Source organism: Trachypithecus francoisi, unplaced genomic scaffold (assembly GCF_009764315.1).
Source record: "Trachypithecus francoisi isolate TF-2019V2 unplaced genomic scaffold, Tfra_2.0 Lachesis_group0, whole genome shotgun sequence".
Classification (NCBI taxonomy): domain Eukaryota; kingdom Metazoa; phylum Chordata; class Mammalia; order Primates; family Cercopithecidae; genus Trachypithecus; species Trachypithecus francoisi.
The window spans coordinates 32,903,241-32,930,109 of NW_022681453.1; the positions used below are offsets into that span (position 1 = coordinate 32,903,241).

The window sequence follows — 26,869 nt, forward strand, 5'->3', positions numbered from 1 at the left end:
AATGCATGTCACTCATTACCTGGCAGACAGTAGGTAATATTTAAAAAATATTTTTGGGCTGAGTGTGGTGGCTCATGCCTGTAATTCTAGCACTTTGGGAGGCTGAGGCGCGTGGATCATATGAGGTTGGGAGTTCAAGACCAGCCTGGCCCAACATGGTGAAACCCCCGTCTCTACTAAAAATGAGAAGTGACAACGTGCTAGCAGCCCTCGCTCGATCTCGGTGCCTCCTTGACCTGGGCGTCCACTCTAGCCGTGCTTGAGGAGCCCTTCAGCCTGCTGCTGCACTATGGGAGCCCCTCTCTGGGCTGGCCAAGGCTGGAGGCAGCTCCCTCTGCTTGCCGGGAGGTGTGAAGGGAGAGGCGCTGGCAGGAACCAGGGCTGCGCGCTGTGCTTGCCGGCCAGCGCGAGCTCAGGGTGGGCACAGGCTGGGCAGGCCCCGCACTCAGAGCAGCCGGCCGGTGCCGCTGCAGTGGGTAGCGAGGTGCTTAGCAACCCAGCCTGCAGCTGCGAAGGGTGCGCCAGGTCCCCCAGCACTGCCAGCCAGCCCACGCCGAGTTCGAATTCTTGCGGGCCTCAGCCGCCTCCCCTCGGGCAGGGCTCCGGAACTGCATCCTCCCCGCCCACTCCCCCTCCCCGGCAGTGGGCTCCCAGGCAGCCTGAGCCTCCCCAACTGGTGCCGCCCCCTGCCCCATGGCACCCAGTTCCATCCAAAATCCAACGGCTGAGGAGTGGGGACTGGCAGGCAGCTCCGCCTGTGGCCCCCGCAAGGGATCCATTAGGTGAAGCCAGCTGGGCTCCTGAGTCAGATGGGGACTTGGAGAACTTTTATGTCTAGCGGGAGAATTATATATGCACCAATCAGCACTCTGTATCTAGCTCGGGGTTTGTGGACGCACCAATCAGCACTCTATATCTAGCTAATCTGGTGGGGACTTACAGAAACTTTCTGTCTAGCTAAAGGATTGTAAATGCACTAATCAGTGCTCTGTGTCTAGCTCAAGGTTTGTAAACATACCAATCAGCACCCTGTCAAAACGGACCAATCAGCTCTCTGTAAAATGGACCAATCAGCAAGATGTGGGTGGGGTCAGATAAGGGAATAAAAGCAGGCTGCCGGAAGCAGCCCTGGCAAACTGCTGCTTCCATGCTGTGGATGCTTTGTTCTTTTTTTCTTTTGTTCTTCACGGTAAATCTTGTTGCTGCTCACTGTTTGGATCTGTGCTGCCTTTAAGAGCTGTAACACTATGAAGGTCTGCAGCTTGACTCCTGAAGGCAGAGAGACCATTCCTTCTCCACCAGAAGGAAGAAACTCCGGACACGTCCGAACATCAGAAGGAATAAACTCCAGACACGCCATCTTTAAGAGCTGTTAACACTCACTGCGAGGGTCCACGGCTTCATTCTTGAAGTCAGCGAGACCAAGAACCCACCAATTCCGGACACAAAAATTAGCTGGGCATGGTGGTGCGTGCCTGTAATCCTAGCTACTAGGGAGACTGAGAGGTGGAGGTTGTAGTGAGCCAAGATTATGCCACTGCATTCCAGCCTGGACAACAGAGTAAGACTCTGTGTCAAAATTTTTATGACAATATGCTACAGAGGTTCATGGTTCTTACGTGGTGACATGGCTGCCGTGCTCAGCTGTTCCGAATTGTAGCTGCACTGAAGCCTCCTCAGACACTGGGTTTTGTATGTTGCATTATTGCATTGGCCATTTTCTTTTAGCTTATTTGAGTGAGGGTCTCACTGTCACGCAGGCTGGAGTGCAGTGGTGTGATTTTTGGCTCACTGCAACCTCTGCCTCCCGGGGTCAAGTGATTCTCATCCCGTCAGCCTTCCCAGTAGCTGGGACTATAGGTATGTATCACCATGTCCAGCTAATTTTTTCTTTGGTAAAGATGGAGTTTCACCATGTTGGCCAGGCTGGTCTTGACCTCAAGTGATCCACCTCCCTCAGCCTCCAAAAATGTTGGGATTACAGGCCTGAGCCACTAGGCCCGCCACCCCCTTCCCCCAAATTTTGTTATCTTACTACCATTTCTGTGCCCAGGAGTGGTTCCACATAATTCAAAGTGCCCGGGCCATCCTAGTGCCAAGAATGCCCCTCTTTTCTCCATCAATTCTGCTTTCCACTCAGACTGCCTGTCCGACTTGTACTGCAAGAGAAAGGAGACTTGATCTGCTTTGGCACTGAAGTTTTCGGGAGGTCCAGGTGGCTGACCCAGCTTCTTTCTGGACAATGCCCCCAGCCGACCTGGGCGTCCAGTGTCTAAACATACTCGATATATATGTCTACTAGGCCTGTCTTCCCAGAGGGGTTGAGGAACCCATATGTAACAAGAGATCGTCCTCATTTTCCTTCTGCCCTTTCCAGGTTAGGGATCTGCATTTCAGCAAATGTTCTAGCTGATTGTTAGCACTCTGAAAGTTGAGTTTCACCAGGGAAGTAAAGACCTAATGTTCTTTGTGGCTCTGCTCTGGGGCATCTTTGCCCTTAAGAGCCTAATCTTCAAGGTCTAAAGGGCACATGAGTTGTAAACACTACCTTCTGTTGCCTATCCTAAAGAAGAGTGATTAAGAGTTGTACATTTACTAGATGGTCCCTAAAGGTTTGCAAAAGATGTGCTTAGACCAAAGGATAATCCTGTTTTGTGTTGTACAAGAGCAAACGTTGCAGAAATCTTGCCTGAAAACAGAATCAAAAAGACACATCTACTATCATGGATATGAATTCAGACACAGGATCAAATCCAGACTCTACTGAGTAGCAGCTGTGTAGGTTTGGGCAAATCCTCCCGATTTCTACTCCTTACCCTCTTCCTCTTTAGAAAGGAGGCATTTTCATAGAATACTCCGGTGATTTAAATGCTACATTGAGTAGACAATACTGAGGACAGTGACTAAAGCATAGATGCATAATAAATGCTAGCCATTAATACCATCAATAATAACAGTGTCACATCTGTCAGGATAAAAAAATTCCGGTTATGTTTCAAGATGAGGGCTGTCGGGGAACCCACTCTTGTTAATAAATACATCCACAAAGCAATAGTGGTCAATGAGGTAAAAGAAACAAGTTCTCAAACACGACATCATTCTGCTTCGATTTCTGGGCAATCACTAGGTCAAAGGCTGAAGCATCCACTCTGAAGCAGCCTCCACAATCGCGCTTTCTACAAACCTTTTCCTGGAAAACTGATTGGAAAAACTCACATCTTGCATCAGTATAGCTGGTGCTAAATATACATGTCTAAGGAATTGAATTCTTAAAGTACCCAATATGGTTTGAAGAATGAGCTGGGAAAAAATTAGCCTCTCACAAGCTTTGGGTTTTCCCATTTAGGAATTGCTTCATTGTCAGGATTTAGCAAATCAGTTCATTTGTCTGTGAATTATTAAAATAAATAAATGCAAATTACTTTTCATTTACTTAAGCTTCTCAAAGGATGTGCATAGAGAAACAAGAAAATCCTGAGACATTTGAAGAAAGCAGGACAGGGTCAATATATTAGCCACTAAAATGCAACAGATACCAATGGGGTTTTGAAGCCATCAATTGCCCTAAAAAAAACCGCACTTCAAAAGTTTTCGATTCCTGGGTAATGGAAGAAAGGCTTTTCACCATTATGTCCTTTGTTTATTTTCTTTCTCCCCTGAGAGCTTCCTCTCCCTTCTCTAAAATGTTTAGCAACACTCTTCTAAAGCATGAGGCTGAAAAAACACTTCGTTAAAAGAACGTTCAGATGTGTTTGTCTTTGGATGTTCTCTGCAGTTGGGGGTAAATCCATCCTGTGGAGACAGGGCTTGGGATTCTGAGTGCATCACGGAGTCCCAATCTTCAGACTTTTGAAGGTGCACAGGCAAAGTGAGAAACTCTTGACAGAGTTTAACAACAGATTTGTGCAGACCTCCTTCAAACCGAAGAGAAAACTGTGGCCAAGTTCTCCTGTCCAGAATCACTGAATTCATTGTTTGTCCCACCTTCCAAGGGCAGAAGCTTCTTGCAAAGACCAATGCCTGCTTTGCAAAATAAGCCCGAGCTGATTATGACAGCATGTTTCAAAAGACAAGCTAAAACTTGCCACGCCTCTCTCAGGCAAGAAAGTGTAGAACCATAGAATGGGCAGAAAGATTGCTGCTGAGTGGCTCTGCTGAAAAGTCATCCAGCAGAAGATGATGAATTTGCACTTCTGGTCTGAACGCTGCAAACTCTGCAGAACTGAAGTAGGGGTAACAGGTTGAGTCAGTGACATCCACAGAGCCCCAAGCCTTGGTCCCAGAGGACTTCTAGAATATATTATTATCTCATGGGTCTTTGTTAACCTGTCATCCTCTCTAATAGGCTTTAAATTTCTCAAGGGATGAATGTTTATGAGTCTCCAGCAAAAAGGATGGTGCCTGGCACAAAGTGAGCACTCAAGAAAGGTCAGCTGGTTTATTGCTAAGACTATTCTAGAGCCATTTCTGAGTACTCTTCAGGAACCAAAGGAAACCCAGATAAGTCTTGAAAATTCTGAGACCTCCAGGTCCAACCTTTATTTATTTTTTTAAAAAAAATGGTTTCATGCTTATTTTGAAAAATTTAGGAAATCCAGCAAAGTTAAACATAAAAAAACAAAAACAAAAACTTACCAATGTACCCAACTAATATTTTGAAAGAGTCCTTCCAAACTTTTTCTCTGTTTATACATTAAAAGAAAATATAGATGGGATCATACTGCATGTACTGTTTTGCATCTTGTTTTTACTGTCTAATCCATGTAAAGTGCTTTTCGATATCATGCAATATTCAGATTCATGAAGCCTGACAGTGGTATGTTGGCACTTGCTTGAACTGACTTTTGAGAGTCAACTGTCTGCCTTCTTCCTAGCCCTCCATTTAGTGACATAATGTTGACGACTTGAAATCAATTATGGGGAGAATATTTATACCATGGCAACTGACAAATGTTACAAAGCAGGACCCTTTTTTTTTTTTTTGGAAGAGTCAGTCATTAAATATTTACTAGCACTCTGCTGACTGTACAATATTCATTTTATTAACCACAATAATTTGTTTAACCAAGCCCTCGCTACCCGACATCTAATTTGTTTCTAAGCTGACATGTTTTGTTGAATGCAGAAGTTAGGCATGTAGCTATGATCATTTCCTTAGGGCCCACTTTCAGGAGCTGAATTACGAGATTAGACTCCAGAGCATTTGTGAGGGTCTTGATACATGTGGCCAAACTGCCCTCCAGAGCAACTGTTGTAATCACATTCCCAGGAACAGATGCAACTGAGGGTGTCCCCGGGAAAGTGGGAAGTAAATCCCTCGCAAGGGAGAAGGCACCAAGGACATACCTGTGGGCACTTAGCAGCGCTGTAGCAATCCCCGGCTGTGGCAAAAGGGACGGGATGTCCTTCGCTTGTCCTTGCAAACTGTAAGTCAGTGGCTGTGGGGTGGAGAAGGGGTTAAAGGCAAGGGAAGTTAAGAGTGGGAGAAAGGCAAGGAAGTAATGGGACATTAATAAGGAGACAGAAGGGAAGAAGAAGAGGGAATGGGAGAGAAAGAAGCAATGTGAACTATTAGTGGGCAAATGGATCCAGATGCTCACTAGCTTTTTCCTCATTATATTTGTGGTTCTGGGAGCTTCATTCCCCGGGCTTCATCAGCCCCAAAGGTCTGTCTTCCCACAGTATGGAAGCCAAAAAGGGGGTTTCAAATGACTCTGGAATTGATTCCTACATAAATAAATATGTGAATCACCTCACTTAAATGTAGCGTAATTGGCTGGTTGAGAACCTCCTGTTATCCCGCGTCACGGGCTTCAGGCCAGGGGGAAATAAGCCAGAAAGAAAGCGTTTCCAGCTACTTAGGAGTGATTCCCTGAGGTTTCCTCTGTCCTCCTGTGGCCTAGGCACTATTATTGCCAAAATGTGGAGCAATTAGAACCCCCATCTTGAAATTATTGATGGCAGTTTCTGAAGTTTGGGGCTAGCCTGTAATTTTTTATTTTTTAAAGAGTCAATAAATACAAGGCCAACCCAAAGTGCATGTTGTTAACCCCTATTGTAGCTCCTGAGACGAGCTCTGCACACGGAAAGGGAGGAGTTAACCTGAGAATCCTGCAAAAGCTATCTGCCAGAGAGACTGGAGGCCAGAGGTAGGTTCCATCTTTCCGCCTTGTCTTTCAGGAATGGCCTTAATCTTTCTACGGTTCACCACACTTTGGTGAGAGGGAAATCCCAGGCTCCATTCTGAAAGGAAAGCGGCCCTTGCCTGCTTCAGCATGTAGAACCCTTGGGTCTTAGCTGGGGTCTCTTCCTAAGTGGAGAAACTGCAGACCCTCTGCCTTTAGCCCTCATTAGTCTAGCTGAAGGAAATTTAAAGTATCTTGGTCCAAATCACATTTAATCTATCTCAAGAGAAAAGCTATGCAATATTATGGGGATAATGTTAATAAGGAAAAATTAATTATTCATTATTTCTGTTTTTCCTATATGCAAGGGAACATGTTGAGGTATTTTAGCTGTCCTTAACCACTTCTATGATTAATGTCCCCAACAGAGATGCAGAGCTGGCGAGGGTATGAAATCAGCCCCCACACAGGCTAGTTTAGAAAAGGTAATTCTGAGTTCCAGTTTTCTTCTGCAAATTGACAACTGAATAAAATTAGTTTTATGTCCGTGTAAGCACGTACACTGTGCTGGTGAAAGCTGGGGTGGGGGTGGTGAATGTTGCCCATGAATTTCTTAGCTTTGGGGTTTTGTATCTGCTGTTTATTCTACCTTGAATACTTCTGCTACCACCTCTGCCTCCCCCACACTGACCTCTGTGCCTGGCTAACCCTAACTTGACCTTAGCGTCTCCATTTCGATATCATATTTTCTGGAATGCTGCCCTGACCTCCCACATTTCAATGGTGCTTCTTTCATGTGCTTTCATCTACTTCATTCATTCAATTCATTCATCACGAATTGGAGAGAGCACCTGCCTTGTGCGAGCCACTTTCCAGGCACTGGGGATACAGCAGTGAACAAAAAAGACAAAACTCTGCTGCTGGACTGTCCTCGCTGCACTGTAAGCTTCCAGTGTTCTTCCTCTCCATACCCTCAGCACCTCCCTGCTAGCCAATATGCAAAAAATGCTTGCTGTCTGAATAGAAAGAACGCACACGTTCCCACAGGACACCTCACTAACTTACTTATTATCTGCATGCTGGTCAGGTCTATTCTGATTTTCTGAAAACTGGAAAACCCAGCTGCCGTGTAATCCTTCCGACATTGGCAGTCATCACGCCGGCTCCCGTTATAGGGACATTCCGTTGGGTTGTGTAACCTAAATTATACAGAGAATGTTCTGGTAAGGATGGGAAAGCATTTCTAGGGATCTCCAGGCCTCTGGGATCTTCTGAGCCTGGCTCTCCTACCTGTGTCCATAAACCTCAGAGAAATTCTCCGAGTCTCCATGCACCAGTGTCACGTACTCTTTGGGGTGGTCAGAGTGCATCCCCGCACAGAATATCTGAAAGACCATAAATAATCCAGGAAGAGAGGCTCAGAAATGAGGTAATGAGAGCAGTGATCACTTACTCTAAAAATATTCTTGAAATAATGACTGGTATCTGACATTCACCTTCAGAAGCTTTCCTCTAATCATCAGGAAATATTCACCATCTTCACTGGCACCTTTGAGTCTTTTTACCTCCTTGCAATTCTGGGGTAACTCACCTAGAAAACACAAATCACAAAAAATAGGGTGTGATGCTCCGAGATGTGAATTATCTGCCTATAGAATGAATGACATTGTTCACACTAAAACTTTGTAGCAAAGGGAATGATTTCTTTAAGAAAAAATTCATATTTCTAAAAAGAGCAGGCAATCAAATGAAAAATGATAATCCTGTTCTTCATGCTAAAGAAAGATAACTTCAGTTGGTCAACTTACAGTTATAGATATTGCGGCAGGTTTTTCGTTCTTCTGGCTTCAAATCATTGTGGCATAAGTGGCTGGGTTGGTCCTCATTGGTTAAACATTGCACAGATCTCTGCATCACTCCAACACCACAAGACACTGAGCACTGTAAGACAAACGAGAGTCAGCGGTGTGGCTATGGAATGTGAGAGGCATAGGCTTCCGGTGGTGTGGAGCTCAGAGCCCTGATGTCATCCTGTACAGGGTGTCACTTCAGACTCTGTGCCACTGAATACAAAAAGCTGATATTTACTGAGCACTATGGGCCAGTCTCTGTGCTAAGCTTTATAGATTCATATTCATACATTTATAAAAACATATATAAAACACACGTATGTATAAAATTTGTGTAATTTTACACACACACACATAATTTTTTCATTTAAGCTTCACAGTACCCCTATGAGATAGTATTACCATTATCTTATTTTTTACAGGTGGGATTGGGGCTCAAATATTAAGGAATTTGTTCAAGGTCATAGTGGAGCCAGGATTCATACCCTAACTGCTTCCAACTCGTCATACACTTTTGCCTAATCACTTTTCAATTCTTTCTTTTTCTTTTCCTTTTTTTGTTTTTTGATACGGAGTTTTGCTCTTCTTGCCCAGGTCAGAGTGCAATGGCATGATCTCTGCTCACTGCAACCTCCACCTCCCAGGTTCAAGCGATTCTCCTGTCTCAGCCTCCCTGGTAGCTGGGACTACAAGCATGCACCATCTCGCCCAGCTACTTTTTGTATTTTATTAAAGCAGTGTGAAGAGGGAAATTTATAGCACTAAATGCCCACAAGAGAAAGCAGGAAAGATCTAAAATTGACAACCTAACATCACAATTAAAAGAACTAGGGAAGCAAGAGCAAACACATTCAAAAGCTAGCAGAAGGCAAGAAATAACTAAGATCAGAGCAGAACTGAAGGAGATAGAGACACAAAAAACCCTCCAAAAAATCAATGAATCCAGGAGGTGATATTTTGAAAAGATCAACAAAATTGATAGACTGCTAGCAAGACTAATAAAAAAAGAAAGAAGAATCAAATAGATGCAATAAAAAATGATATAGGGGATATCATCACCGATCCCAAAGAAATACAAACTACCATCAGAGAACACTGTAAACACCTCTACACAAATAAACTAGAAAATCTAGAAGAAATGGATAAATTCCTGGACACATACACCCTCCCAAGACTAAACCAGGAAGAAGCTAAATCACTGAATACACCAATAACAGGCTCTGAAATTGAGACAACAATTAATAGCCTACCGAACAAAAAAAGTCCAGGACCAGATGGATTCATGGCTGAATTGTACCAGAGGTACAAAGAAGAGCTGGGACCATTCCTTCTGAAACTATTCCAATCAATAGAGAAAGAGGGAATCCACCCTAACTCATTTTATGAGGCCAGCATCATCCTGATACCAAAGCCTGGCAGACACACAACAAAAAAAGAGAATTTTAGACCAATATCCCTGATGAACATTGATGCGAAAATCCTCAATAAAATACTGGCAAACCGAATCCAGCAGCACATCAAAAAGCTTATCCACCATGATCAAGTTGGCTTCATCCCTGGGATGCAAGGCTAGTTCAACATATGCAAATCAATAAACATAATCCATCATGTAAACAGAGCCAAAGACAAAGACCACATGATTATCTCAATAGATGCAGAAAAGCCCTTCAACAAAATTCAACAGCCCTTCATGCTAAAAACTCTCAATAAACTAGGTATTGATGGGACATATCTCAAAATAATAAGAGCTATTTATGACAAACCCACAGCCAATATTATACTGTATGAGCAAAAACTGGAGGCATTCCCTTTGAAAACTGGCACAAGACTGGGATGCCCTCTCTCACCACTCCTATTCAACATAGTGTTGGAAGTTCTGGCCAGGGCAATCAGGCAAGAGAAAGAAATAAAGGGTATTCAATTAGGAAAAGAGGAAGTCAAATTGTCCCTGTTTGCAGATGACATGATTGTATGTCTCACCCTAAAATCTCTTTAAGCTGATAAGCAACTTCAGCAAAGTCTCAGGATACAAAATCAATGTGCAAAAATCACAAGCATTCCTATACACCAATAACAAACAAACAGAGAGCCAAATCATGAGTGAACTCCCATTCACAACTGCTTCAAAGAGAATAAAATACCTAGGAATCCAACTTACAAGGGATGTAAAGGACCTCTTCAAGGAGAACTACAAGCCACTGCTCAACGAAATAAAAGAGGACACAAACAAATGGAAGAACATTCCATGCTCATGGATAGGAAGAATCACTATTGTGAAAACGACCATACTGCCCAAGGTAATTTATAGATTCAATGCCATCCCCATTAAGCTACCAATGACTTTCTTGACAGAATTGGAAAAAACTACTTTAAAGTACATATGGAACCAAAATAGAGCCTGCATTGCCAAGACAATTCTAAGCAAAAAGAACAAAGCTGGAGGCATCACGCTACCTGACTTCAAACTATACTACAAGCCTACAGTAACCAAAACAGCATGGTACTGGTACCAAAACAGATATATAGAGCAATAGAACAGAACAGAGCCCTTGGAAATAATCTACACCCATCTGATCTTTGACAAACCTGAGAGAAACAAGAAATGGGGAAAGGATTCCCTATTTAATAAATGGTGCTGGGAAAACTGGCTAGCCATATGTAGAAAGCTGAAACTGGATCCCTTCCTTACACCTTGTACAAAAATTAATTCAAGATGGATTAAAGACTTAAATGTTAGACCTAAAACCATAAAAACCCTAGAAGAAAACCTAGGCAATAGCATTCAGGACATAGGCATGGGCAAGGACTTCATGACTAAAACACCAAAAGCAATGGCAACAAAAGTCAAAATTGACAAATGGGATCTCATTAAACTAAAGAGCTTCTGCACAGCAAAAGAAACTACCATCAGAGTGAACAGGCAACCTACAGAATGGGAGAAAATTTTTTCAATCTATCCATCTCACAAAGGGCTAATATCCAGAATCTACAAAGAACTCAAACAAATTCACCAGAAAAAACAACCCCAAAAGTTGGTGAAGGATACGAACAGACACCTCTCAAAAGAAGACATTTATGCAGCCAAGAGACACATGAAAAAATGCTCATCATCACTCGCCATCAGAGAAATGCAAATCAAAACCACAATGAGATACCATCTCACACCAGTTAGAATGGCGATCATTAAAAAGTCAGGAAAAAACAGGTGCTGGAGAGAATGTGGAGAAATAGGAACAGTTTTACACTGTTGGTGGGACTGTAAACTAGTTCAACCATTGTGGAAGATGGTGCGGTGATTCCTCAGGGATCTAGAACTAGAAATACCATTTGACCCAGCCATTCCATTACTGGGTATATACTCAAAGGATTATAAATCACGCTGCTATAAAGACACATGCACACGTATGTTTATTGCGGCACTATTCACAATAGCAAAGACTTGGAAGCAACCCAAATGTTCATCAATGATAGACCGGATTAAGAAAATGTGGCACATTTACACCATGGAATACTATGTAGCCATGAAAAAGGATGAGTTCATGTCCTTTGTAGGGACATGGATGAAGCTAGAAACCATCATTCTGAGCAAACTATCGCAAGGACAGAAAACCAAACATCACGTGTTCTCACTTATAGGTGGGAACTGAACAATGAGAACACTTGGATACAGGGTGGGGAACATCACACACCGGGGCCTATCATGGGCTGGGGGGAGGTGGGAGGGATAGCAATAGGAGATATACCTAATGTAAATGACAAGTTAATGGGTGCAGCACACCAACATGGCACATGTATACATATGTAACAAACCTGCACGTTGTACACATGTACCCTAGAACTTAAAGTATAATAATAATTTTAAAAATTTTGTATTTTAAGTAGAGACAGGATTTCACCATGATGGCCAGGCTGGTCTCGATCTGCTGGCCTCATGGTCCGTCCACCTTGGCCTCTTGAAGTGCTGGGATTACAGTTGTGAGCTACCGTGCCAGGCTGCCTGACCACTTTTCCAGACTAAGAGCTGCCTGGTCCAGAGCCAGGGGGGCTGTGACAGTCTTCCAGGGCAGTCCCAATTTAAAATATTCTGCCTTGTTGTACCTCAATGCAATGAAGTATTTCTTACATAGAAGCACCAGAACATACAGACTTCTTAACAACATAAGCAACAATAACTACTCCTTCTATAACTCTTATGAGTATCAGATTTTAAGTGCTTTTTAAAAAAAAATTTTGCAGTAAAATATATACAAAATATTTGCCATTATAACCTAAGTGCTTTATATATACAGGCCTATTGGAAGTGCTGGGGACCAGAAGTATTTTGCATTTCAGTTTTTTTTTTTCAGATTTTGGAATATTTGCTGTATTACTAGTTGGATATCCCTAATCTGAACATCTGAAACTCAAGATGCTCCAAGGAGCATTTCATTACAGTGTTATATCGGCACTAAAAAACGTTTGGATTTTATAGCATTTTGGATTTCTGGACTAGGGATGCTCAACCTGTGTAAACTCATTTCATCTTCACAACTACCAGTTTTGCAGATGAGAAAACTGAGACACAAAAGTTATGCAAGTTGCCCAAGGTTGTTCACCTGGGAAGTGGCAGAACCAGGGTTCAGATCCAGACTGTCTGGCTTCAGAGCCCATGTTCTAAGCACCAAGCCACTTCGGTAAACAGAAAGAAGTCCCTTTGATCCCTGTCAGCCCATTTCAAGTTGCTACCTCCAGGGTCTCTCCCGGAAGTAGAATTACTAAGGAGAGTGGGTTAGGCAGGACATGTTTAATACAGGGTTGAGATCCAAGGGTTTTCAGATTTGAGCGCTTAGTCTTCTACTTACACTCCCCCAGTTGCCAACTCTCCAGGTGGCCGAGACAGGGCACTCCCTCAGGTAACAGGGGTGAACACTGGGGGGCTGCGTGCCCGGGCAGTTGACGGTGGTTTGGTAGCTGTATTCATAATTCTCCTTCCCGGTGTAAATCTCGCTGCATGAGACAAGCCTTTGTTTGTAGCCTTTTCCACAGGTCACTGAGCACTGCAAAGACAGGGGTTGAGAGGAGAGGTTCGAGCAGTTCCTGGGGGCAGCCCACAATAGGCCCCTGACCTCCACACCGAGCGCTGACCGTGTGACTATGCTGCAGAAAGCTCCCACTTCATTAGCTTATTTATTCATTTCAAGCCGCAGGCCCTTAGCACACAGGAGACAGGCAACCCTACAGGGTGCCTCGGGGATCTGGTGCTTCCACCGGCATCTTCTCAGCCTCAACTGCAGGTGGGGATCCCTCAAACCCCTTCTAGAGGTTTTGAGGGGAGGAGGAGAGGGAGGTGCTCCAGCTGTCATTCATTCAGTTTGCATCTTCAGCCCAACCGCACAGGTTGGCAAACTGCTCTTTTCTAAATCTATGATGACCACCAAATGGGGAGGGAAGAGGAGACAGCAGCTGACCCGTGAGTTGGCATTTTGAGTGTGAAATCCAAGCACTGAGCCAAAGGGGACTCTGGGACTGTTTTCCTTCCCTCCTTGGTGCTGTTTGCTTTCCTACCTGCCCTCCACTTAATTTCCTTCTCCCCTCTCTCTCCCTGGCTATAGTTTATTTTTTTTTTTTTTGAGATTGCATCTCACTCTGTTGTCCAGGCTGGAGTGCAGTGACATGCTCTCTGCTCACTGCAACCTCTGCCTCCCAGGTTCAAGTGATTCTCATGCCTCAGCCTCCCAAGTAGTTGGGATTACAGGTGCGTGCCACCACACCCGGCTAGGCTATAGATGTTGACTGGCATGTTACCTTTCTGCTTTTCTACCTCTTACTCTATATCATGCCCTCATCTGTACTCTTCTATCCTAACTCGATGGCATTTAAACATACTCAACCAATACAGAAATGGAGAAGAAATACACATTGTTATAGTGTCCCAACATTCAACCTCCTTAGTTAAATTTTTTTTATCTTTTTCTATTTAAAAAATAAAACTAAGTTACAATTAATTTAGTTTTGATGATATTTGATGATATTTTTAGGCTTTTAGGCAACGACATCAAATAACTGGTCATCTTTTGTAAATGTGCTTCATAAACTTGGGGTAGAGCACCGGTATTCTCTAGACTTAAGGTTCTTGGGTGAGGGTGGGATAAACACCCCAAAACAGTATACTACAAGTGGTGTGTTATGCTTTTTCTGGGGTGAGGGACCACAGCTTTCATCAATTCTCAAGGGCAGTTAGAAGCCACAGTGTCTGCTCTGCCCTAATGTCTCCTCCTGCTTTTAGTCACATGGCTTTCTTCTCCTGCAACTTTTCCAGGGAAAAGGCTCTCTTTGAAGAAATCCCAGAGGCAGGAGAGAACAAGTCGGCTAGAGGCATGCAGAGCATCCCTGGGCCTTCCCTTCCAGTTGGCTCGAGACATAGAAATGCTCTGTGTACATTTCTTCCTTCTTTGGCTGCTGCTGTTCAAATGTTTGAAGGCCAAGTTGACAACAGGCCAGGAAAGTGTAAGGCCAGCCCAGGGTGTTTCATGCAGATGGCTAACAAACTCTGTCCAAGCTGTGGGTAATCTTAGTGTCTAACCCAGTGCTTGCATGCATTGACATCAGTCCATACTAACTTAAACAAAGTTGTGTGTTTGAGAGGGGCAAGGAATGAGACTCTTGACCCCTACAAACCAGGAGCAAAAGCAGTCCCCTGGCTATTTATGTGAGGGGGAGGGCCCAGTGGGAGACAGGCATTTGCTGATGAAACTGAGCCCCAAATATGGTCAGGCTAAATGTAGAGGCTTCCACATCTCTGTAAAGAAGCTGGCAAGAAGAGATGCTGTCAGCCAGCTGATATCAGCATTGTGAAAATGTTGACTGCTGCTGGTTTCCTCAAACCATTTCAGAGAGAAGCTCATACTGTAGACTCTGCATGCCTTGGTGTATGTGCTTGGTTCCACATGAGCATGTATTACTTTTCTAAATTGAAAATAACAGCAAAGCAAAACAGTAAGACTGTGAGCTCCCTGCATGAGCTGTACACTTCAGTCCCCACTAGAAAATGCATGTGTCAATCAGGACTGACAGAGCTCTTCTTTGCCAGTCTAGCTCAGGCCTCCTCCAATTTAGGTGGAGCAGAGCTCAGAGAAAAACACACAAAGAGGTCCCCAGGTAACAGAGGTCCCAGAGAGAAGGTATGTCTTCTTTTCTAGAGAGAAAGCTGGTGCCAGTCCCTTTCGGCCCCTCTCCCCTTGTTGCAGGTTTCCTTCCCTGTGGTCCTTGTATCTGTGCTAAATACTGTTTCCAACCCTCTAGTTGTTGCCCATCAATCTGCAGACTTTTCAATTCATGATACACCTGCGAATTTACAGAAATGTGGAAGGCTTCCTTTTTTCTTTTCAATCTTCTCCCTGTCTCATCTTTTGGGGGTTATGGTTATATTAAAGCTATAGGAGTAATTTGACTCAAGTCTTAGGAAGAGATCAAAACTCTTTTAGCATAAGAAAAGTACTACACAGGAGATAAGATGAAGAGGTCAGTCTTGGCCAGGTGAAAGCTGGGATCCCCCTGCGTTGGGATGCGGATGGGTTGGAACCTATGCCTCAAACCCAATGTCAAGAACTATTCGGAACACTCATTTGGATTCCACATGTTCCTGGCTGGCCAAGAGCAAATCAATTTCCTAAAGATCAGAACCATGTCTCCTCTTCACTCTCTAAGGGCATACGGTACTATTCAGGGCATACTGAGAAGATGTAGGGTTGGGGTCAAGCAGGGTCTCCCAGCCTCAGCACCACTGACATTTGGGCCAGATAATTCTGTATTGTGAGGGCTGCCCTGTGCACTATAGGATGTTTAGCCCTATCCCTGGCCTCCACCTTCCAACCGTGGCCAGTAGGGTCCCCTTTCCCCAGTTGTCACAACCAAACTGTCTCCAGACACTGCCAAATGCCCCCTGGAAGGACAAAATTCACAGGAATAAAGGATAGGGAGAGATAATTAGAAAAGACTTTGGGATCAGCTTTAGTGCAGGAAGCAATTCAACACCCAACACACACATCATCTAAATGCAAATATTCATCTCATTAACATGTGAAATTGCTGCCCTGTCAAACTTTGAAGAGGCCCAGTGGCAGCAATCATATTACCTAACGATTTTCAGTACCTTTACTGTGAGTCCAGATGCCTCCCTTTCAAAGCTCTAAATACTTTTGTGCAAATGACAACTGGTTTGAACGCTATAGATTTCTCATACAGACATGAACATATTATGATGTTTGAAAATAATATAATGCTATAATTACTATTGGTTTATTACCAGTAAAAAGGGTCTAGATAAGCACTGTGTGCAGGAGGATATATGAACAAAATGGTACTTGAGATACTTACGGTATTACAGAAAATTATTTTGTTCCTCTGAAGCTGTTTGTTAAACAGGCAAAACACATCTGGTTCATGAAAGTGGTTTCTTTGCCCCTTACAATGTTTTAAAACCAAAAATTTGAGCCCCCATTTTCAAGTTAGGAAATCTCACGTACTAGTCCAGATTTTTAGCCTATTTTGAGAAATCAGGTCTGGTAACGCTAGACCACATTTCTGCATGGCCACAGCTGGAGTGAAAGAGATTCTGCTCCCTTCACACAGCATATGCTAGTTTGTCACAGTCACCACCTCTCCCTTTTGTATCCCTGGCACTACAATATTTTCTTATACTTAACTGTCTTCAGGCACCTCAAAGCATCCTATGAGTTTGCAGCCCCTGCAATAATTTCTTCTTTATGCCAATAGGACATCAAGGTAAATCACAGAATGTGACCTGAAGGGACTCAGAGACCATCTCACACATCTCTCCCACTTGGCATACAAGGAATTCCAGTTTGGGAAGGCTGAGGACTTGTCAGAAAACACACAGTTCACAGTGGCAGATCGGGCAGGTAGCCTCAAGTCTCCCACATTCCTGCACTCATCCCTCTGCTGCTCTTAGGCCATGGCTGAGCCGACCACAGTTACAGTCCCCAGGACGGTACCTCTGACCATTCTCCTGTGATCCAGACATACTCGCAGGGTTGCAAACTACAGCTTTCGTGGTCCGCCGGCCGCTTGCTCACGTCACAGCGTGCACCATGCACCTCGTTTTTGCTGTCATCCACACATACCACCTTGCGGTACCTGGAGCCTTCGCCGCAGGTTTTGGTGCACTGTTAAAGACAAACAAAAGGGAAGAATAAACCATAGTTCTTTATATCCTATGACTGTAATTATGTGTTTACTTGTCTACCTAGCCTTTAAGATCATAAGAGCCCTGAGGGCAGGGATTGCCAGAGAACTCCTCTATTTTTTTTTGAGATGAAGTCTCACTCTGTCACCCAGGCTGAGAGTGCAGTGTCGCGATCTTGGCTCACTGCAAGCTCCGCCTCCCAGGTTCACGCCATTCTGTTGCCTCATCCTCCTGAGTAGCTGGGACTACAGGTGCCCACCACCACGCCAGGCTAATTTTTTTGTATTTTTAGTAGAGACGGGGTTTCGCCGTGTTAGCCAGGATGGTCTCAATCTCCTGACCTCGTGATCTGCCTGCCTCGGCCTCCCAAAGTGCTGGGATTACAGGCGTGAGCCATCGCGCCTGGCCGAGAACTCTTCATTTTACTCCAGTTACCTAACAACTCTGTTCCTGGCATTCACCACCGGGCTGTCTAAAGGAAGGAACGAAAGTATAAATGAGTCAATCTCAGTTTAGAAAGGACCTTAAATCCTATTTACTTGGAACACCTACTCACAAGTGACTTGCTTTAACACTTATGGCCAAATGTTTACCAAACTGGTGTCTAAATACCTCCAGGGTCAGGGACATCAGTACCTGCCCAGGTAGCCGTCTCATTTCATAACATGGAACCAAACAAATCTCTTTGTATGTTCCAGGCCCTTGTCCCAGTTTTCTATTCCAGGGAAGCATAAAGGAAAGCTTCAGCTCTCACAAGTAATCTCCTCCAGCTATTTGAAGAGGGCTTTCCTGCCGCCCCAGGTGCCTTTTCTTCTCCAGGGGAACTGCTCTCATCCCACATCATTCTGCAAATATTCACTAAGCTCCTACTAGGTGTCAGGCCCTGTGACAGCTCCTGGGTGAACAAGAGTGCACACAAATGGCACATCCCCTGTTTTCAGAGAGGAGCTTATATGTTGGTAGCAAAGGCAGACAACAAAGAAGATAGGTAGCGAGAGTTAACAATTACTGTAATTCCATTTTCCACATGAAGAAAATGGGACTTTGAGAGCCTAAGTTACTTGCCCCAGGTCACACATCTCTTTGTGAGGTAGATGGGACAGCTGTGTTTATTCCCATAAGTCAAGGGATGATTATAGAGCAAGTGGTATGTTTCATTCTAGGATAATCTCCATAGCATCCACAGATTCTTATTTGTTTTGCTTTAACCAACAGCAAACCCCACCCCTGAAGTTTATCCTTAGTGCCCCGTGTTGCTAAAGGTCACTGAAAGCCTATTGTATCTAAAGCCTCTGTGTCACCCCAACATTTCAAGACTCTAGACTACACTGGGAAGCCCCAGTGAGCTAACTGAAAACTGTACCAAAGACTGCTGCAGTTTCTTTTAGGCCAGGGATTGAATACCTTGTTGGCAATGGGCTTATCTAACAACTTTGATTTTTGTTGTGTGGTTAGAATGTTGTCTTTTCTTTTCTTTCTTTTTTTTTTTCTTTGAGACAAAGTCTCCCTCTGTTGTCCAGGTTGGAGTGCAGTGGTGTGATCACAGTTTGCTATAGCCTCAACTTCCCTGGCTCAACCCATCCTCCCACATTTTAGTCCCAAGTAGCTGAGGCACCATGCCCAGCTAATTTTTTAACTTTTTGTAGGATGAGTCTCACTACGTTGCCCAGGTTGGTCTTGAACTCCTGGGTTCAAGGGATCCTCCTGCCTTGGCCTCCCAAAGTGCTGAGATTACAGGCGTGAACCATCACACCCAGCTAGCACACTGTCTTTTTAAATGTCTAATTTTAGTATCTTTACGGAGAACCACAGACCCCACCTCTCTTTTTCATCTAATGGGCAGCCTTTCCTTTTAGCACCTGCCTTGCCTTGTGTTTGGAACTCAGCTTCACTCAGAAATGTCTTCTATGATATGCCCCATGCCTTTTTTTTTTTTTTTTTGGTGATAAAATACACAAAATATAAGGTTCACCATTTTAACTATCACAGGTGTACAATTCAGTGGCATTTAGTACATTTGCAATGTGGTGCAACCATCACCTCATCTAGTTCCAGAATATTTCATCACCACAAAAGGAAGTCCTGTGCCCATTAAGCAGTCACTCCCCATTCCTTCCTTCCTGGAGCCCCTAGCAACCCCCAATCTGCTTTTTGTCTCTGTAGATTTGCCTATTCTGGGTATTTCACATATATGGAATCATCCAATATGTGGCCTTCTCCTCTCCTTGACTTCTCTCCCTTAATGTTTTCAGGGTTCTTCCATATTGCAGCATGTATCAATACTTCATCCCTTTTTAAGGCTGAATAATATTCTATTGTATGGATATACCACATTCTGTTTATCCATTCCTCAGTTGATGACATATGGGTTGTTTCTTACTTGGCTATTGTAAATAGTGCCTCTATGAACATTCATGTACACATTTAAACACCCATTATCCATTCTTTTGGGTATATATGCCTGGAAATGCAATTGCTGGGTCATATAGTATGCCCTGTGTCTTTCGTGAGCTATCCTGATCCTTTAGGAAGGAGAAGGGATATGCTGGCATTTCCTGGTAGCCCCTTGTCACTTGCAAACTTAACTCAAAATTTCTGCTGCTTGGGAGTAAACCTCAATATCTAGAATATGGAGTCACTCCTCATTTTTCTGGAGCATAAACATAACTTGAAACCACTGTGAGGTGAGCATGGAGGAGCAGAATCACTTCAAATTAGTGCAGGAGGCTGGCTGAGCCCAGTTCCCTAGCTCATCCCTAGCTCAGTGGTTTTGGGGTTTTCTATTTCCCTAGAGTATACTGGGAACTACTGCAAAGTGATAACATTTTTTTCTTCATTAAAAAAGTGAGATAGAGGGCCACTGAATATTTTAAAAAAAAAAGAAAAGAAAAGTTAATTTGTGATTTGTAGATATACGCAAATACTTAACTACCCATAGAAAAAGTAATTCCTTAGAAAATTAGGACTTAGGTGACTCTGAGAAGATCCTAATTATTGCACAGCTAAACCTGGACTAAATCTTCCAGTATCCTCTCTTGTTTTCACTAATCCACAAGGCTTTAATCTACGTCAATAAGTAACAGTTCAGAGCAGAAATACAATGATTCCCAAATACTTTATGCTTGTTAAACATTTCTCTCTCAGTCTTAAAGAATGGTTAACTACCATAAAAACTATTTTGCCAATGGTGGAAAAGGGAGCTGGAAAAATGTACCTTGAATATAACTTTTACGAAATTAAAAATTAAACTAATAAGTGACCTGCCCAGGGTTTCCTAATTAGTCAACAGCAGATCTGAAAATCACATGGCAAGGGTTTTCTCCTGGAATCTTAAATCCTAACTAGGGTATGGGGGCTGGGTAATCAGAAAACAGATCCAGCCCTTGCTATCAGGTTTTATCAACTTTTTGTAATATGGCTTCCCCCTCAACCCTCTAGGATTTATGACTCTTTCCCCTGTCCTGGAATATGATCTAGAATGTTCTGAAAAACAGTTGGAAAGTTCAAATAGCCTCATTTTAATTTCCAAAAGGTTTTCTCTAATTTCAGTATGACTTTTAGAAAAATCGCTAGCATGAGCAACGCCACCAGCCTCCTTGCATTTCATCACACACTATAATTCAGAAAGAAAATAATCACAGTGCTGGACTAAATCGGGCAGCTCGCCCATTGTTCTGCAAGCTACATGTGCCTTTAAATGTGCTGAAATTAACAGGGGGAAAAGAACTTTTCCAAATTTGCAGGTGAGGAAGACCTAAAGTAAACCCTGAAGCTGGTATTTTATTCAGCCAGGTAGGTTGGCCACAGAGTGATGGTCTAAAAACGATCATTTAATGCAACGGGTAGAAATTTTCTTTGCTCAAAGATTATAATCAAGTTGCTTTACACTTTCAAATATATCTTTTGGTGCAATTCCCTAACCATGGGGGGAAGAAAACCACTTGATATTCACAGGCTCTACCTTTTAAGGTTGTTGATTTTCTCCATGGATGAAAGACCTTGTCTTCTCTAGTGCCGGGTTACTATTGTTGCACAGTGTATGGATGGCAACTCAGAACCACAGGGTTCCTGGGTTTTTATGTCATGAGAAGCAGCAATGACAAATCGGTTTCTCTAGCATTGCTTTAAATGGCGACAACAAAAAAAGCAGTCCTTACTTCAAAGTTCATTTTCAAGTCAGGTATATAGAATTTAGACATTTTGGCTCCCAAATAGTATTTATTTGCTAGGGGGTGGAGTGGGGAGAAAGAGGCAGAAATAACACTATGGAGACACTTTGTAACTTTAAAGTCATTCATTCGTTCAATCAGTATTTTATAATGAGCCAAGGTCTATGCTGGGCCCCGGGAGGCAGCCCCCATGGCTTCCTACTCTGCCTCTTTCCCTGTTAGAACACCCAGGGTGGCAGCTATTCCCAGCTTGGAGTCTCAGGTGTTAGCTCAGCTGGCTACCTGGTGACCCTTGGGGTTTAACACCTAGGACTACCTTGCACAGTTGTGTAAGCAGATGTGGGTTTCGTAACAGAGTGTGTAATTGAGTAAGAAGCCACCAGGGAGAGAAGAGGAAAAACAACAGGGCAATTCCCATGATGCTGCAAAGGGGGGCCCAGATAGCAGCCGATGAGCAGGAGGAATGGGGGAGGACATCAGTTCACCAGGCAAGGAGGGAAGAGGACATTCTCAGGAGGGGCTCAGCATGCATGGTGGCTGGAAGTGAGAAATGGCACGGGTGGTGAAGGTGGGGAGGAGAATGACCACAGCATTTTGGGGTTTTCAGAGCAGATTATGTGTGGTTTGAGATTTTTAGAGCATCCCTAATGCCTAATACCTGGAACTTCACAAGTGATTGATAAATGTTGGTTCAACAAATTAATAAGATGAGCAATAAAGAGTTCGTATCTGGCTCTGTGCGCACATCAAAACCTGGCCATTCCCTACTGTTAACTTCAGGAAAATCTTTTAAATCAACTGACCAAGGACCTGCTGCTCATTTCTAACTTTTCTGTGTTAATGAGATGAACTTGGGAATCATTCTACAGCTGATCTTACTAAAAGTCCTCAGAATCCAAGTATGTATCAGAGTGGCCCAAGTCCCCATATTGCACCAAACAGCAATGAGGTGAGTAGTTCTGCAATGGTCAGACATATCTGAGCCACAGCTTGTCCGTAGCATTGTGACAAAAAAATAAAACAGCTGTTCTTACAGGAAAAACAGAGTTTTTTAATTTTTTTTTTAATTTTTTTGAGACAAGGTCTTGCTCTGTCACCCAGGCTGTAGTGCAGTGGTCCGATCATAGCTCACTGCAGCCTTGACCTTCTGAGCTTAAGCAGTCCTCCTACCTCAGCCTCGCAAGTAGCTGGAACTACAGGTCCATGCCACCATACTCAGCTAATTTTTTCTATTTTTTTGTAGACATAGAGTCTCACTATGTTGCCTAGGCTGGTCTCAAACTCCGGGGCTCAATGATCCTCCCTCCTTGGCCTCCCAAAGTGCTGGGATTACAGGCATGAGCCACAGTGTCCAGCCTGCTTCATGTTCTAAAAGTCATTTTAGAATGCCTTTATTCTATAGAGTGAAAGATGAAAGTCCATCAATTAGCAGGCACTGTTCTATGTTATTATCCTTCCTTCCTTCCTGCCTTCCTCCCTCCCTCCCTTCCTCATTCCTTCTTTGCTTCCATCTTTCCCTCCTTCCTTTCTCCCTCCCTTCCTTTCTTCTTTCCTTCCAGCCATCCAGTATTTTGTTCCTCCATTCATTCGCAGATTCATTCATTCAACAGTTGTCTTTGATGGTGTAGGTACCATATTAAATGATAGAGAAGATTCTGGTGAACAAGCTTCCTGACCTTAAATAACTGATAACATAGATGAGGAAAACAGGCAATGAAAATTCTGGGTGCTAACTGCCAGAGTACAGTAATTTGAGGGTGCTGTGAGAGCTGAGTGGAGAAGCATCTGACTCAGATTTAGTGGGGTGGTGTGATTGGCAAAGGCTTCTGAGAGGAAGTGACACCTAGGTTGAGGCCTGAAGGATGAGAAAGGGTGACTGAGATGAAGGTCAGAGCAAGGTGGTCTTACGATGAAGAGGTACTACAAGGGAAGAGAGTATTCCAGATAAGAGAAAAAGAACATGTGCAGGACCTGTGAGATCTATTCCTCAATGCTGCAGATGCATAGCCCTATACAATCACAATTCAAATTTGATCAGAAGGACCTCTGCTGCTCTATGTGAATTTATATGTCAGAGTGTAATATTACTAACAAGTCAATCCTTTGTGATAATAATTCTTAAAAGAATTAAAAAGTCTTTTTTAACTTTTTTCTCCCAAACAGCCTCATGAGCATTATAATTCTAAAGTGGCTAAAACTGACCACTGTGAGGACAAATTATTCACCTGAAGCTGGCAGGTGATATTTAGAAGCCCAACATCATAAGGTGTAGGCTGAGCCAAACTGCTGTCATCACCAGAAGCCTCCATCGGAAGGCCACTGTACTAAAAAGAGGTCTACTTTGGGAAGACTTAAAATGTGCTAGTCACCATGTCGAACCATGTCATCTCACCAAATCCTCACTGTGACCCTTGAGCTAAGTCTGCCATATAATTCCCATTTTGCAGATGAGCTAAGTGAAGTCTAGAAATTCAGAGTCAACTTTTCAGAGCCACACATTGAATAGAATTTTGCTTACAACATGTTGTTTCTAGGGTATAAACAAAATGAGATGTGGATGTGTGGATAGAGCATTTTTCTCTTGTGCAATTATTTTGCCCTGTATCTGAAAGTCTGGGCTCTACTCTCATGGTATCAAGAAGGCATCCTGATGCCCCTTGCCCCTGAACAACCAATGGGCCTCACAATGAACAGGGCAAGTCCACTGAGGGACTCCAACATCATCAAGACTCACCCGGTGACATGGCTTAAAGTTTGATAGCCAACTAGATCAAGAATCTCCTTTTTAGAAGGGGTAGGTATTATAACCCAGTAAAGGGAATACACTTGGATAGCAATTCTACAGTAAGAGGCTTGGCAAGTCATTGAGAGGAAAATAAAATGATTCACTTTAGGTGTATGTTGGCATGGGCTTAGTGAAGATAATGATTCAGCATGTAGGTGTCAGAGGACAAGCTTCTAGGCTTCCAATTCCAGCCATATTATTTACTAAACACATGATCACTGATAAATTAACCTACCTAAGCCCCAAGTTGCCCCTATTAAATGAGGATAAAAATATAAATACTACAACAGAGAGTTATGGAAAGGGCTAAATGAAGTACTTCATGTGAAAATGCTCAACATAGTGCCTGGTTTGTAGCTTAGTAAACAACAAGCTTTATTATTTTTATTATCATCAGTATTAGGGCCATTGTACTATACAAATCTAGGTTATGCTCCTCACATTGTAGCGGATAAAAATGGCACCCCTCAAAGCTGTGCAGTGTACAACCTGTGTGGTTGTACAGAACATCCCTGATGACCATGCCATGGTGAGGGTGCAGAAACTGTGCTTCTCTAGGCAGATGCCTGGATTATTTCTCAAAAAGAGGATGGCGCCACATCCCACAGATCCAGCATGAAACACACCTTGCCAACAAACTGGTGGGTTTTAGTAGTTCACATAGGGGACTATTAAAAGGGGAAGCAAAAGGCAAAGTGCACACTCAAGCAAACAAGAGTTCTGAGGTGGTGACCAAGGACTGCTAAGAAAGAAGGGGTATCCTGTAATGGGGGGCTCCCACACATCCCATTCAGTGGGCTGAGAGGCTGCCCTGTGGCACACTCTGACCTCAGGTCAAGACATCACTAGGTGTGGGAGAAAAGTGGAAACTTGTGCCTGCATCAGTGGATATCAGGTAAAATGGTAGCTGAATGAATGGATGTGACAGGAGGTGGGAGCAAGAAGGGAGGTGAGGGTTGTGATTTAGGGGAGCCTGAAGGGTGCTGTCTTATCAAGTGACCACCCAACTTACTGTTGAACAAGGTGCTTTTGATCATAAAAGTAGGAACAATTAATAATTACACCAGGACTACCCCAGGCAAACAGGAGGCGTGGCCACCCTTTTCCTGATTTGATCAATTAGGGTAATTGCCCAGTTACTGTCGTCCTTCACTCTCAGTCTTGCTGCTGCAGAGACATTCTGAGCAGGCTGTCAGCAGGCCTTGCATATATGGGAAACATGAAAACTTTTGGTGAGGTTTCTCCCCACCTCCAGCTGCCCTGGGCATCACTCTGCCAATGACAGGCCTCCTATAGGATACCATAGGAATATCATAGGAGTATCTCCTATGATATTCCATCCACTTTCACCACCCCAGTATTCCTTCCTTAGACTCTCCACTTTAGGTGAAGGCAGAGAGAAAGTGTGTTCCCAGGAGGGTGACTATTAGACTCTGCTTTTCCTGTTACTCACAGAGTCTTTTCTCTTTGTGAGAATGGCAACCCTCTAGTAAGCTTCTTAAATAGAGGCCCAGGCCAGGCTGTCTCCTGAAGCCTTGTATTCTTCCACAGAGTTTAACAGCAATATTTGAGTAAGGTTAAAAAAAAAACCCATCTGCACAACACATGCAAAGAAGTAAACTTTAGGCATATTTTGCATGATCAGAGAAGAATTTCTTTGGTGCATATGTGGCAAGGTTTTTCCGTTCTTTGGAATGCAAAAGGAATTGTAAACAGAGTGTGCATTTTCATGATTGTCTCTAGCATTTTCAAAAGCTGGCTAAAGCATGAGCAGTCAGCTTAGATTCATTTCTGAACACTCTCTTACTTTCTGCTCCTCGGAGCAGGGTTGAGTTTAGCATGACACAAAGAGGGAGATGGAGAGAGCAGGCCATGGTAGGTCTGAAACAAAGAGAATCAAGAGGTCACACTGAGGGGGAGAGAGAGACAGATGAGGGAGTCTCCTCTTCCTTCTATATCTGATATTGCCAGTCCCCAAACCATAATTGGTTATAGATAACACTATTATCTCCAGTTTTCTCAGAACAACTCTGCAAAGTTATTTTATCCCCATTCTACAGATGGATAATCCAAGGCTCAGAGAAATAAAAAATCCTTGCTCCAAGTCCCTTGGCTAATGTGTGGCAGCGCTGGGATACGAACCAAGTCTGTAGAATTTTATGATCTCTAGGGTTTCAAATAACTCATGTGGCTCAAGAGCTGTAAATCTGAAATGTAACTGCTTTAGGAATTCCTCCCTGCCACTGTCTGGTGGGAATATAAAAGTAAAGAAGGAAAACAGCAAAAAGACTGAGTAGATGGAGAGGGTGAGTTTCCTAAAGAAAAGAAATTACTGCAAACAATGGAAGTAATCCATGAGGAGGCGAGGGAAGCGGAAGACAGGGCTGGGTGGCTGAATCCCAATGGGCTAAAGAATGCGGTTCTAGTATCTCATACTGGTTTAACAGAACAAACTCAGCATCAAGTCTTGCTTCTTCTACTTGCTAGGTGCTAGGTATATGACACTTGGGCAAATGACATAGACTCTCTGAACCTCAGTTTTTTCACCTGCAAAATGGGATGATGATAATAATAATACTCACCTTGTCTGGTGGTTAAAAAGATTAAGTGAAGCAATGAACAAAAAGTACCCAGCACAGTGCCAGGGGTACAGTCTAACTGTTCTCCAAACCATACCCTTCCTTTGTGTTCTGAAAAGCTCTTCGTGGTGGGTGATTTCCTGTCTTATCTTTCATTATCTCTGCACCTCAAACGGC

General features: G+C 43.5%; 1 protein-coding gene across 3 annotated transcripts in view; it reads right to left on the reverse strand.

Annotated features, from left to right (window-relative positions):
* The window catches only part of ADAMTS9 (ADAM metallopeptidase with thrombospondin type 1 motif 9), a 175,365-nt gene that overhangs the window by 19,639 nt on the left and 128,857 nt on the right, over positions 1 to 26,869 (reverse strand). For all 3 annotated transcript variants that reach the window (XM_033210354.1, XM_033210353.1, XM_033210352.1), the window contains 7 exons: positions 16,969 to 17,139; positions 12,817 to 13,011; positions 7,934 to 8,066; positions 7,622 to 7,716; positions 7,416 to 7,510; positions 7,191 to 7,324; positions 5,347 to 5,438 (listed from right to left, as the gene is read on the reverse strand). In XM_033210354.1, the coding sequence (XP_033066245.1) occupies positions 5,347 to 5,438; positions 7,191 to 7,324; positions 7,416 to 7,510; positions 7,622 to 7,716; positions 7,934 to 8,066; positions 12,817 to 13,011; positions 16,969 to 17,139 (915 nt within the window). The remainder of the gene's footprint in view (positions 1 to 5,346; positions 5,439 to 7,190; positions 7,325 to 7,415; positions 7,511 to 7,621; positions 7,717 to 7,933; positions 8,067 to 12,816; positions 13,012 to 16,968; positions 17,140 to 26,869) is intronic.